Source organism: Arvicanthis niloticus, chromosome 3 (genome assembly GCF_011762505.2).
Source record: "Arvicanthis niloticus isolate mArvNil1 chromosome 3, mArvNil1.pat.X, whole genome shotgun sequence".
Classification (NCBI taxonomy): Eukaryota; Metazoa; Chordata; class Mammalia; order Rodentia; family Muridae; genus Arvicanthis; species Arvicanthis niloticus.
Window position 1 is genome coordinate 63,457,172 of NC_047660.1, and position 13,686 is coordinate 63,470,857.

At 53.0% G+C, this 13,686-nt stretch overlaps 1 protein-coding gene across 4 annotated transcripts; it reads right to left on the reverse strand.

The window, feature by feature from the left end:
* Positions 1-96: 96 nt before the first annotated feature.
* On the reverse strand, positions 97-11,040 carry Nfatc4 (nuclear factor of activated T cells 4). 4 transcript variants are annotated; one of them, XM_034497703.2, is made up of 12 exons: positions 10,898-11,028; positions 9,604-10,324; positions 9,055-9,182; positions 6,929-8,024; positions 5,222-5,384; positions 4,424-4,623; positions 3,949-4,121; positions 3,418-3,558; positions 2,294-2,349; positions 1,904-2,030; positions 1,180-1,761; positions 97-487 (listed from the first exon to the last, which is right to left on the reverse strand). In XM_034497703.2, the coding sequence occupies exons 3-12, from the start codon at positions 9,152-9,154 to the stop codon at positions 420-422; spliced, it is 2,706 nt and encodes a 901-aa protein (XP_034353594.1). In that variant the 5' UTR covers positions 9,155-9,182; positions 9,604-10,324; positions 10,898-11,028; the 3' UTR covers positions 97-419. The 4 variants fall into 4 exon arrangements, with proteins under 4 accessions (XP_034353594.1, XP_034353596.1, XP_034353595.1 ...); XM_034497705.2 differs by lacking the exon at positions 9,604-10,324 and having other exon boundaries at positions 10,898-11,040; XM_034497704.2 differs by lacking the exon at positions 10,898-11,028 and having other exon boundaries at positions 9,604-10,810.
* Positions 11,041-13,686: the final 2,646 nt, after the last annotated feature.

Sequence of the window (13,686 nt, forward strand, 5' to 3'; positions counted from 1 at the left end):
CCAGGCCCCATCTCCTCCCAACTTCTCAGGCTCCATGGGCCAAAGCTGGAGTAAGCTTACACCACCCCTTTCTCCAAAGAGCTCTGGAACCTGAGGCACTGGTCAGTGAGCAGTTTATTACCCATCAACCTGTCCAGCCTGCCAGCATCACAGCCTGCACAACCTGGGCATCATCCATCTTCATCCCAGTCAGTTCTGGCATCCAGCCTCAGGCTCCACCCTCATCCCCTGTCCTTCACACCCTCAGTCCCTCTCAAGGCAGCACCAGGCCTGGGGGCTACACCTTAGCTGGGAGAGAAAGGGGATACAGGAAGATAGAAGCTGGGCAAAGAGAAACTAGAGTTGGCCCCAAGCTTCTGGAGCCAGGACCCCAATTAAGAGGGCAAGGAGGTGGGGCTTCTGGGGTCACTACATGTGGTTCAGGCAGGAGGCTCTTCTCCAGGACGTGCAGGGAAGCCACTCAGGTCTCGGCCAATGATCTCACTCACTGTAAAGGAGGGGCAGTTGAAAGATAGGGCTAAGGCAGGTCTTTTTCTTTTTCAGAGACCACCCCTCCCTTCAATTCCAGGCAGGCCTCCAGCTAGGCCACCTCTGGATTCCTCTTTGGCTGGGCCTCAGTTTCCCCAATGTCTCATAACAACTGCTTCTAACTAAATTTTGCCCAACTCCATCCATGCAAGTTTCCAGCCCTGCCTTCTCCTGCCATCTTGGCCTACATCTGTGGCAGCGGGTCGGACACAGGTGTCATCAGTTGGAGAAAGAGACAAAATGGGAAGGTCTTCTTCACCAATGTGGACTACAGTGGCCAAGGAAAGATAAGGTGAGGGGGAACTACTCAGCCTGGCTTTCCACAAGCCATGTCCCTCCCTGAAACTCACTGCCTGGGTCTACAGTTCAGGGAACCAGAAGGGATGAATGGTCTTGAAATATTTCTAGGGCCAAAATTTTGTGATTAGGGCAGAGACAGAAAAAAAGGCTGGAACAGATACTCTGTGTGCCCTTCAGAATTGAGTTGATGAATTCAGGTAGACACACACACGCACACCAGGAACTTGCTTCTGAGCCCACTGACTAGCCCTGGGAGACTAAGAATGCCAAGTCCCTGAGCAGCCAAGCTCCAGCCTTCAGCAAACATGCCTTACGATCACTCACACTCACCGCCCCCAGTCCCACACCCACCTTCCTCCAAGGTGATACCCTGGATAGGTACATTGTCTCTGAAGCCGCTGCTGTAGCCACCCCTGGATTTCTCCTGCTCCGAAGCCCCCTCCCCAGGGGTATAGCCTGGCCCCACCTCATTGTAGCCCTCAGCAGGTAAGGAGTGGACAGCACTCTGGGGATGGAAGGGGTCTTCAAGTGGTGGGGAGGAAGGTAGTGGAGGCCTAAAGGGGGCTGGAGGGGAGAATGGAAGCCCCAGGGCAAAAGAGGAGCCCTGTCCTCCATATTGATCACCAGAGAAGGGGCGCGGAAGGAAAGAGACTGAAGGTAGGCGGGCACAACCTGTGGTACCCCCAGTCTCAGGGAACATCCGCAGGCCAGATCTATAGGATGGTGGGGGCCCCGTCTGGGGGTACAGAGCGGGTGTGCTATAACCAAAGCCTTCTGACAGATAAGGAGTCTCATAAGCAGGGTCTTCATGGGGATAGGAGGGATAAGGGGGCCTGGGCGGTGAGAAGTCCATATCAGGGCCAAAGGGGGGACCGGATGTGGAAGGGAAGCCCCGGAGAGATGAGTCTGGTAGGGGCTCCTCCTTGAAGATCACTAGGAAGATGAGGCAGGAGGCTGGTGAGGTTCTGGTGACCGATTCACACCTTCCACCCTCCCTCCCTTCCCACTCACCCCTGAGCCCCTCATGCTGGGGTCCACACCCTCTCCCCCCACTACAGGCAGTCTTAGAGCGCACCAGGCAGGAACTTGAAACTTTGGGTAGGACTGCGTTTCCTCCGCCCATTGGAGACATAAAAGTAGACCTGGACTGGCCGGGACACCCGCTTGTTGCTGTACTCAGGGATGGTCAGAGTCAATGTCACCTAGGAGAACAGAGGATGGGACAGAAGTTCTTGGAGGCCTCGCATCACCCCAATCTTTCCATGGACCCAACACTTAGCTCCTAGTTCCACGGCTAAGGAGTAAAGTCGGTTGCCTGGAGAAGATCTCCCTACGTGAGCAAATAGACCCTCCCGGCCAGAGAAGATAACTCTGGACGCCAAGCCCAAGAGGGCTCTTGAGAACTTCCTGACTTCTACTCCCTTTCACCCCACAACCAGGTTGGGTCCCCCGGGGACACTGGTACCTCACTGCTCTGCAGCCGGTTCACTGCGGCCTCCTCCTCCCACTGCAGTTTTCCATCTGTTCCGGAGAAAAAGAGCTTCAGCCCCGCTCTAGACTCCACCCCTTGCCCCAGTCCTCTGCCCTGTCTCCTCCTGCTGGAGTCAACACCAAACTGAAAAGGTTCTTAGCAGGTCTGGCACAGAGTATATTAGGTGTTTGGCCAATGAAAGAGACAGGACAAAAGTCAAACTAAGGCAAAGGAAAATGGCTAGGACAAAGAGGGAGTTAGTGTTAGAAAGCAACAGCCCGGGAGACCTCCCACCTACTAACTTACACATCCCCTCCCTCGCTACCAACAGGGAGGAGTGGGCCCCATCCTCAAGGGAGGGGCTAAGACCAAAGCTAATGGTGTGGAGTCTCTGCAGTTTCTCTGACCTGACTCCAGGGTGCTAAATGTGGGTCTTGGAGCTGGGCCATCAGTGAGCGGGGTGGAATGAAGGAAAAGCAACAGTTTGGTGGCTGGCCCCAGAATTCTAAGTCTCCCACTTCTCCACCCCTTAGATTCATCTTGGGGCACCCCACAGGCTCTTATAACCACAGCTATGCCTTTATCCCAGGACAGGCCCAGGAGGATCTGTGACTGTGAGTTCTTTCTTCAAATACTTTATCTTCATGAGGGTAAACCATCTCAAAGCCAGTTCCTCTTCAATAAGCAAGATATGCATTTCTTTTTTTATGATTTATTGATTTTTAGTTTTTATTTCATGTTCTGCCTACATGTATGTCTGTGTGATAGCATCATATCCCCTGGAATGGAGTTACAGGCAGTTGTGAGCTGTCCTGTGGGTGCTGGGAATTGAACCCAGGTCCTCTGGAAGAGCAACCAGTGCTCTAAACCACTGAGCCATTTCTCCAGCCCCAGAGATATGTATTCCTTGCCTTTGCTCACTGTCCTTGGAGTTTTAGATTGTGGTCACATCCATCTCCTCATGAGAAATTGTACACAAGGAAGAGAGATTAAAACAAACAAACAAACAACAACAACAACAACAAAAAAAACTGGGGCTTAACTTTTGTGACAGTGTCAGAGTTTTGCCTGCTGATGGTTAGCTCTCCTTCCTCCCTCTCCTCTCAGTAGGTACTCACCTGGGCCCCTCTCAATGAACACCACTTTGGAGTCTGGCAGGAAGTTGGAACCAGTCAACACTAGCTCTTCCCCTCCTCTCACCGAGCAGGCACTGGGGCTGTAGGCCTCCACCTGGGGCAGCTCCTGGGCTGAGCGCTGGGCTGCAAGGTAAAATAAGAAAGAAACCTGCCTGGGCTGAGTGGAGAAAAGACAGCCCTCTCCACCACAAGCAGCCTTAGGGGAGCCCTCCTTTTAGTGACAAATACAAAAGGTAACCAATAGCAACATGAAACCACACAGCCTGTGTAAGGACCCGAAGCAGACACAGAACAGAGCCCTACAGGTTCATCTGGCATCCCCGAGACAGAGTCTATAGCAGGGGCAAACTAAAATACCACCTCCACCTCTCCCTCATCATTTTAGAACAAAAGCTGAAACCTCTACGCCACTACCCAGGACACACAGTGCACAGGATACTATGTAGCAAAAATAAGTGACAGACAGACAAAAGAGCTGCAAGACACAGAACTGGCCAGGGCCTGTTTGCTCACAGCACTCGATGGGCACTGATGCTGCCTGCACAGAGACGACCTTCCCGCCGCCCTGAGGCACGTGCACCCGGAACACTAGCCGCACACGTGTGTTTTTGCGCCCGATGTCTGTCTCACCCTTCCGGAGCTCAATGTCTGAATTCCGAAGCTTCAGGATTCCAGCACAGTCAATGCTGAAGTCAAAGGACAGATGGTAAGCCTTTCTAGCCGAAGATGCATTTTTCCAGAGGGGAAGTCCCCTTGCCCTCAGGCCTCAGGCCATGAGTGTCTAGAGGTGCTTAGAGGGACTGTTTTCTAATCTAAAGATGGCCTCTCCAGAAAGCTCCCCAATCTCAAAACTACCTTCCTAAACATTAAGGATAGAAACTGACAGGATGGGGAGGAAGGTGTGGCTTGCTGAGCATATGTCAAGCCCTAGGTTCAATTCCCAGAACTTTAGGGGTGAAGAAGAGGTTAAAGTTGCCTGGGGGCTTACTTGGCAGCCATGTTGTTCTCTGGGAGCAAGGTCATCTCCAACACTTTGGTACCACTGACTACAGCTTCATAGCTGGCTGTAGCCACCATCTTGCCAGTAATACGGTGCACCTGGTAGAAGGCATGGGGCCGCAGGCTCCTCTCATCTGCAGTGCCAATGAACATCTGTAGAGTCAGTGGCTTCTCACTGTAGCCTAGGAGCTGACAGAGGGAGACAGAGGCCACCTATTTGAAAGCCCCTGTGTCTTTTAACCTTTATCCATCCTTGGATTTTCAGTCCAAGGATGAGAATGGTAAAAGATAAAGAATATCCTATAAGGGATTCCCTGTGGGAAACTGGGCTTCAGTTGTAGAGAAAATGTGACCTGGAGTTCACAGTGTTTTTCTTGGACAGCCCAAACTGGGCTGGGCAAAGGAGGAAGAGCTTCCAAGAAAGACTAGCCTAACTCAGTATAGAGAAAACCTAACTCCCAGTGACCTTTGGCCTCAGCTCAAACCGTCCCCCACATTTGGCAAGTCACCATTTTCCAAAGTCAACTTGAGGCTGATGTCCCATGGGATAAGTGGGGGGGGGGGGCGGGGGGTGTAGGGGAACAGAAGAGTAGAAAGTATATCCGGGTCCTGCTGTGTACCCTTCCTCCCCAGTTCCAGTCCCTCCCCTAGGCTGTCTGCAGGGTCACAGCTGAGAGTGTGGGAAAGGGCAGTGCCATGATTCTGTGTACAGCTGAAGCCCATTTGCAAGAACCTGGGACAGGAGAAGAGAAAGAACACAGAACACGGGCCTGCCTTCTGCCCTTACCTTGACCACAGGGTGGCCTCCAGGAGCAGCTTTGACAGCTCCCCGGCTGCCCTCAGTCTCATAGTGAGCTCGGTGGTGTGCTCTAGGCTGCACCTCAATCCTCAGCTCCAACTGCTCATACTGGCTGGGTAAAGGCCAGTCCAGGGGAGGTAGGGCAGAGGTCCTGGAGAGAAGAGAACATGGTTGCCTGGAACCTCAGACCCATTGGGGTCACACTGGGTTTGGGAGGGAGGAGGAAGCATGGATATGGGAGAGATAAGAAACCACAAAGGATCTAAATTCTAAAAGTTTAGAAATGGGATTGATAAGGAACAGAGTCCTTTGAAGAGGAGGCTGTGGAAGATGACAAAAGCCCTGAGAGACGCCTTTCTCCCAAGTTCTGCACACAGGATGTGAGGCTTTATCAAGAAACAGAGGAACCTGCTGGGCGGTGGTGGGGCATGCCTTTAATCCCAGCACTTGGGAGGCAGAGGCAGGAGGATTTCTAGCCTGGGCTACAGAGTGAGTTCCAGGACAGCCAGGGCTACACAGAGAAACCCTGTCTCGAAAAACAAGGAAAGAAAGAAAGAAAGAAAGAAAGAAAGAAAGAAAGAAAGAAAGCCCAAAGGCCAAGCTGGTCTTCCCAACTAGGAGCACAGGCACAACGCAGACATGTCACTTAAGACCAGAAAAAGCATCAGACAAAGAGACTGAGGACAGAGCCTGTGTAAAACCTAGGGTTGGCTACTCTGCTACTGGCCAACTCCTTCCCTCTAATTGGGGTTAAGTAGGTAAAGCTGCAAGGGCTGGGAGCCGCTTTTCTGGAATTGTACTTATAATCTGCTAGTAAATCTCAGCTGGCAGTTGCCTGTGCATGTAGAGAGAACTGATACCTGACAATGTCTTTTAATCGATGTAACTATTGCAAAATGGGGCTGCTTGTGGCAGGTAAGTATAGGCCTGGGGGGATGATAAACCAGCAGACAGTACAGCCCGGCACTACAAATTTCCCAACTCAAACAGTAGTTTTTTGAGGTTGAGAAATGTTGACCTATTGGAATCCCAGAGGACTCAGCTTCCCTCTAGAAGCTTGTCAGGATGGAGCCACCTCAGTCTGACATCCTGAGGTTTGAGACTATTGAAATGAACAGAATTCTTTAAGAGTAGAAGGGACAGAGATGCCAAATTTCAGTATAAATTCTTTGACTTGCAAATAAATATATGTAACTTTATTCCAATTTGAAGTGCTGCTCTTAAGCACTAGACCTAGAAATTAAGAGTTAGAATGTTTTATACTGGAGCAGAGGCCTGTTCTATCTGTTCTGTCTAAACAGCTAGTGGCTAAGATCAACTAGGCCAGAGCTGGCGGTGTAAGAAGCCCTGAAGGAACTCCATTTTGCCTGTTTCTCTTAGAATACTGGAGGGTGGGGGTGAAGAGGACTTTTCTAATAGGTTCCCGGGAAGCAGCCAGCCATCTACAGCTCAGCCCATTGTCAGACAGCTGGCCTTTTAAAAAAACAAAACAAACAAACAAACAAACAAAAAACCCAAAAAACTAAATTGCCTTAAAACCAAATTTTGGTTTAACTGTGGCCATGTTATTGCAGAAGCTCTTATGAGATATGGAACACACATGGAATTATGACTTGTCTTAAACTCATCCTTTGTCCTTCCTGCTCTCTGCTAAAGTGGGTTGTAGAGCTCAAGAGTGCAAGATCTGACCCTCACCTGAAGATGGGGCTGTGTCCCCCAATCCGGGCCTTGGACCAAGCTAGGGGAGAAGGCACTGCTAGGTAGTCCATGCCAGCCACCTCTTTCCGCAGAGTCCCCGGAGCAGCCACAGAGTCCTCTGTACCGGAGGGCAGCTTCCCATTGCATGAGGCAGGCTCCTCAGACCGAGGCAGGGCCACTGCTTGCTCGCTAGAAGTCCTCCGCGTTTTTTGAGGGATGCTCTCGGTTGGTGGAGCACCCACATAGTCAAAAGGGCCAGGGGAACTAGGGTCCCGGATCAGAGGCAATGGGGGTGGTGGAGGTGGCTCTGGACCATCTTCCCCAAGGCTGCCCCGGCGGGACAAAGCTGGGGAGGCCGAAGATGGGGTTCCGGAACTAGAATAGCGCCGCTTGCCGCAGGGAGAAGCAGGCCGAGGGGAGGCTGGGACGGGCCCAGGAGCGCTGAGGAGTAGCCAGCTATCCTCTGGCGCTCGGCCTCCGGAGCTTGGACCGTATAGGCTCCACGGATCCTCCGGGGTCCATGGCCTAGGAGAAGCCCGGGGCGAGGGCAGTGGAGAGCTCAAGCCAAATCGGGAGGCTGCTTCATTAAGTTCAGACTCCACCTCGTCGCACGCTGCATACAGGGCTGCCTCGTCTGAGGCATCAGAGAAGAAGCTCCACGAAGACAGGCTGCTGCTGCCAGGGCTCGGGCTGAAGAAGGCACCTCCGCCCTGACCTCCAGCCTCTCGGTAGCCCCCAAAGCCTTCTGGTGGAGGGTAATCTCTAGGAGAGCCGTCCCCCCAAGTTTCAGGAGTGTCCTCTAGCGAGGTCGGTGGGTCAGGCGTGGGAGAGATGGAGGTAATCCGGATGCTGGGACACTCAAGAACACGACCGCCCCCAGGACCCCCCGCATTACCTCCTGGGCCCCCCAGCCTCACCGATCGAGCTGGCTGGCTCTCCCAGGTACCAGGTGAAGGGGCGGGACGGGGTGGTGGTGAGTGCATCCCTGGTCGAGGGGGTGGGGGTCGGGGAATCCCAATAGGGGCAGCACCATAAGGAAGGGGTTCCCCCAGGGCCAAACGACAGCAAGGAGGGGCATCCTCTGAGTCCAGCTCTGTCAAAATGGAAGGGAAGTAGAGGGAGATGGGGAGAGAGAAGCTGGTGAGATGTCTAAGATTCTCCGATGGTCAGCCCCTAAAGCCTGACATGCTCAGCTAGAAGAGGTCTCCTAGTCTCGGGACAAAAGAAAAGTTGAACATCAGAAGACAGAAAAGAGATACAGGCATGCCAGAACCTCATACTCTAACACCCTGGTCCTGGGCAGGTGGGCTGGGGTGGATTGGGGAATGCTAGAGCCGGGCCTGGAGGCGTGCTTGCCCAGGCTCTGGGCTGGGCTGGGGGCGACTCACACATGAACCCAATTAGCGTCGGTTCCCAAACCCCCAAATGGTGCTGGCAGAAACCCTAGTTACCATCGCAACAGTGGCCTGGGGGTGGGAGGGATGGGGGCATGTCTGTGGTGACGAGGGGAGGTGGCTCCTCCCTCGCCCCCCCCAAAAGGGGGCGGGGGTGCAGCCCCAGGGTGATGCATGCCGGGCCCAGCCAACGGGTGAGGGGGGGGGGGGCAGCGGGCAGCACGGATTCCGTGCAAGCGGCGGCCGCCGCCCCCGACTCGTTCCCCGCCATCTGCCTCTCATTGCGGCCAGACAGGGGGAGGGGGAGGGGTGTCCCTGCGCTGCCCGAGGGAGCCCCCAGCCTCAGGCGTCGCGTCTGCAGAACCAGGTCTAGGTCCTAAAGCCTTAAACTCCAGGGCCAAACCTCCCCTTCCCAAGCCGGCACCTCGGGCTCTTGGGGGCCGAGGTTCCCTTCCGCACCCCATCCTAGAGACAGTCGGCCCAGCCGGCAGGCGGCGCGTAGCCAACAACACCCCTACTCCCACCCCAGTCAGGACCTAAAAAGGAAAAAATGATGCCATGGCCCCCAGCCTCACTTCCACAGCCTTGGTAGTCTAGTCCCTCAGCTCCCCTCATCCTCTGACCCACCTCACCCCCCACCCCTGGCTCCAGGCCCCCAAACTGTCCCGACTCAGATTTCCTGGCCCTTCAGTCACTGGCCAAAAGACCCCTACCCAGCCCCACACTAACCTTCCCCAGGGCCTCCAGGGCCCAGCGGGGGGGTCTCCTTTTCCTCCCCGAACACCAGCTTAAATTCCAGCTCCTCATCCTCGCAGCTTGCTGCCCCCATGGATCCTGCCGGAGACCCTAGGTCCCGCCTGGGTGGGAGGGGAGACTCTGGACGCTTCTGTAGCTTCACGGAGGGTAGTTCCCTCCCTCCCTTTCCCTGAGACGCCCCCTCTTCTGTCGCTGCCGCCTCCCTCCGGACGCCCCCTCGTTATTATAGAAACTTTTCCAAACTTTTTTTCTCCCAAACTTCTTCAAAGCGGCCCCCCCAGCCTGTCCCTGATTGGCTACCCTGGATGCACCGGCCCCTCCTCCAGGGATGAGATGGGAAAACCACGCGCCCCTAGTCCTCCCCCACTCTCCCTCCCTCAGTCATTTCTCCAGTCCCACCCCCTCCAAAGAGGGAGAAAAAACTGAATTGGAAAATGGTCCCTTCAAACGTTATAGAACCCTAATGGTACCTATTGGCTCGCAGTTGTGACAATCATTTCCCACCGAGGGCGCAAACCTCACCCATTTAGTCCCAGCGTAGAGGGTGGGGGTCCGGGTCCGATCTCCTTAAAGAGGCCATATTTTTTTCACCCGCCCCCCATTGTAGCAGGCCAACGGTACATTCTGGAGTAGTATAGCCAAAATCTCCCAAGAAAGGCCACCTCACTGCACTTTTAATCTAAATCTTGAGTTGAAGAGAGTTCTGGGACTGAGAGAGGATCTAAGCTGCTCTGAAGAGGAGGCCATTCCTCCACCCTCGCTGAGACCACTCTACCTGGCCCTCCAAGGAGCCTTTGCACTCCTTAACCATCACCTCCACCAGCCACCCCTTAAGATGAAGAACTTTTCGCTGTCCGAGAAGCCTCTCAGACCTTTCTAACCCTTTGAAGGCCCACAGCCCCCGCTGGGCATAGATCCAGGCCAGGCTTTGTTGATACCCTTGTCCCAGCTACCTAGATAGGCCATTAATTAGCCTCCTCAGAGGAAGTCCGCTCCCCCCTCTCAAAAGCTGCAGACTCGAATGGCTCTCTGATCCCAAGGCATTCCGCTCCCGGCCATCCTAAATTCTTGGCCTGGTTTAGAAAGGGCCAGAAGCTAAAAACTTAGGCCCACCGGTTGGACACCTGTCACCTGGGCAGGGAAGGAAGACCCGGTCTGGAGTTTCTAGGAAGGGCGGGCAGGAAGAGGTCCGGGTTAGAAGAGAAAGAATGGGACTGGAGATTCTTGATTCGGACTGGGGGAGCTGCAAGGCAAGGGAGCAGTCACCATCCTCCTTGCACGATTACCACATGCTCCAAACTTTCCTAATAAACCTGGCTGATCTCCAGTCTCTAGACCCCTCAGGCTCCGGCCCACGCCCCCAACAGCAACCCCGGCCCAGCACCTAAAGGGTTAAGCGCCGGCCCTCGGGTCAGACGTTTACAAACACTCGGGAGCCGGGCGGGGACCGCGCCCATTACTCTAATGAGAAACAGGCTCTGCGGGGCAGAGGGAAGGGGGGCCGGCCTGGCGGGCCCCAGCTCCTTGGCGGCGGAGTCGGCGCCCCTCCCTCCCCTCAGTCCTCCCTGGAGCCCGTCCTGGGGACCACCCCCCAGCCCCCGGGGACCCCAGTGACGTGCGGCGCTTCCCCGGCTGCAAGCCCAGGGCCGCGAGGCGGGAGGGGCAGAGAGGAGAGGCTTGGCGGGCGGGAGAGAAGAATGTTCCGAGGCCGAGCCTGGAGAGGGCCTGGTTTGATCCCCCCTCCTCCCTCTCTCCCCTTTGGTTCTTCTCAGGTTACATTCCCGTCCTGCTTCACCTCGAAACTGGCGGAACTCACGGTTAGGGGGCGCGAGGAGCACCTCGAGAACATCTACCACCCCGCACCTAAGAGAAGGGTGGGCAGAGGTGGGAATCCGTGGAGAACAGACCCGGAAATTCGGCCGGGGCCCTGCTCCCTCATACCCCCCGCTCAGCGGCACAAGCAGACGCGCACATTCTTTTCAAATGTCATATTTCCTTTGATCCTGGGCAGTGTTTCTCCATGTGTCTGGCTCAGCCTTTGCCCAGCCAACCGCCTCCCCACCCACCCCGCTTTGTTTTCTTGGAGAACCCTCCCCCTTCCCTCGTCTGGAAGACAAGGGCTGGCTGACTTCGACTTTCTTTCCCTTCTCCTCCCGGTGACTCAACTTCCCCACCATGGTGTTGCAAAAGAAAGGAGGCAGAAGAGAGAGCAGTTAGGCCCAAGTGAGGTATTAATGTCAATGGTTGCCCAGATAGACAAAGTATTTCGGAGTAGGGCATCCTCTACTGCAAATTCTCCAGACAGCCTAGGCTTAGACAGAGGGATGGAACATATGACCTCTGATTTGTCCACCCTGGTCTTAAAGGTCGAGGACTGGTTAGGCTGTCCTACACTACTGCCCCCTGGCGACCACAAAGCACAGTTGCCCTTCCTCCCTCTTGGCGGTTTCTCCTGCCACCTTGTGGGTCTTAGCTCCTCTGCCCCCTAGCGTACCCACCTGAACAGAGTTCACTTGTGATTGGCTTTGCTTTTTGCTTTATTCGTTCAGTTCGGTTGTTCTAAAGCAGCGGTTCTCAACCTGCGGCTCCCCAAACCATCGGGAATATCAGATATTTATATTATGATTCATAACAGTGGCAAACTTACAGTTAGGAAGTAGCAACGAAAATAATTTGATGATTGGGGTTCAGTATAACATGAGCAACTAACTGTATTAAAGAATCGCAGCATTAGGAGGGTTGAGAACCACGGCTCTAGAGCCGGTCTCAAGTGGTCCAGATGGTCTTGGAGCCCCTCTTTATCGTCCTCCCCCCTCCCAAGTGCTGGAATTTTAAATTAATGATGCCTTTCCCAGTTTGTGTTCTGTTTTCTAATAGGTATTATTCTATAGACTTGGAAGTCTATAGAATAGCTTTTTTAAAAAATTATACAAAATGCATTCTCTTTGTAAATGATCCAGGTCAGACAAAATATGTAGTGAACTATGATAGCAAGTTTTGTGTCTATTTAGCATATACTTGTACACAAACACGATCTTTTATGTGCATGAGGTCTTGGTTAACATACTATTTCTTGACTTGCTTTTATGCCCTCAATAAATGGCAGCTGGACCTCGTGTCAAGTTTGTAATCTCAGTTCTCAGGAGACTGAGTCAAGGGGATTACCAACTAGAGGCCATCCTGGCTACATAACAAGAGTCTGTTAGGAAAGAAAGGGGTGGGAAGAGAAAATTATCTATAGCTCTTCTGCAAGTACATGTGCATATGAAAGTGACAATCACTCATAGGACTGGAAAATCCTATGTTGACTGCTGAAATTGGGAGAGTCATCAACAACCTTACCATGCCCTGAACCCTGTGAAACAACCACCGTAAGGCAGCAATGGTGGCATGGATGTTTTGGGGGTAACAAACTTCTTTCTGGTTAGATTTAAGGCCTGCTCCAAAGGAAGAAACACATGCTTGCTACTGTAAAGCTGACCAAAATCCACGCCTGGGTAGCTCTTAGTGGTAAACCTATCACATAGTGTCAAATGGCTCTCAAAATGTATAGTTCAACACCCTTGGAGCAGACCTCATTAGAGAAGTGTCTTGTGTAGTGGATGGCAGTTAATACAGAAAATCACAACTGGGCAAGGTGCAGAGCAGTCCCTGTGGAGGGCTCAGCCACAAACACAACATTTATATCACTCCGCACAGTAAGACTCAAAGACCACTGAGGAAGGGGGTGGAGACCCAAGTGAAAATGTTTCTTCAGGACATTCTAGGACTACTACAGTCATGAACTCAGAGCAGTTGTGGTTGCATGCACACCATCAAGCCATCGAACATTATAGCATAGAGGTGGGAGGGGCTCATGAGCTCCCACCCCTAATTCTGTTTGTGAGTACACTGTTGATGTCTCAGACACACCAGAGGAGGGCATCTGATCACGTTACATACAGATGGTTGTAAATCACTGCGTGGTTGCTGAGAATTGAACTCCGGACCTCTGGAAGAACAGTCAGTGCTGTTAACCACTGAGCCATCTCTCCAGCCTCCACCCCTAATTCTGGAGGAAGGAGCAGCAGTTTCCTTTAGATGAGGTGTGGCCTCATATCCGTGAATGCATGCAAGGCATAAATTGAACACAATGTGTTATTTTTAAAACACAAAAGATGATTAGATTTGGTCTAGAGAGATGGATGGTTCCATGGTTGAGAGCACTTGATGTTCTTCCAAGGGATCCAGGTTTGGTTTCCCATGCATATGGTGTCTCATAACTATCTGTAACTCCAGGTCCAGGGTATCTGATGCCCTCCTCTGGCTTCTGAGAGCACCAGGCATGTATGTGGTTCACAGATATACATACAGGCAAAACATACATACATAGTGAGACCTTGTCTCAAAAAATAATAAAAAATATAAAAAACTCTTCTGTATAATGTAGGAAGCCGTGGTCAGTGGTTATACATTTGCCATTCCAAGATGGCGCTGGCCTCGTGTCTTCCCAGTAGTAAACAAGTAACTGCGCAGCTGCAAAGGCAGAAAGCCCGCCAAAGTCACTGCCAATCCCGAGGCGTAATATTGGGTGGTGAGTGAACAGCCAATCAGAAGTGAATACGT

Bases quoted from the DNA above. Each gene is read 5' to 3' on its own strand.
- Nfatc4 (XM_034497705.2), bottom strand. From the start codon at position 9,154: ATGGGGGCAGCAAGCTGCGAGGATGAGGAGCTGGAATTTAAGCTGGTG. The intron at 5,385-6,928 runs GTGAGGGTCAGA...TCTTCTCTCCAG, and splicing joins GGACACAGCCCCATCTTCAG to GACCTCTGCCCTACCTCCCC. The intron at 3,559-3,948 runs GTGAGCAAACAG...TTTACCTTGCAG, and splicing joins ATCAGTGCCCATCGAGTGCT to CCCAGCGCTCAGCCCAGGAG.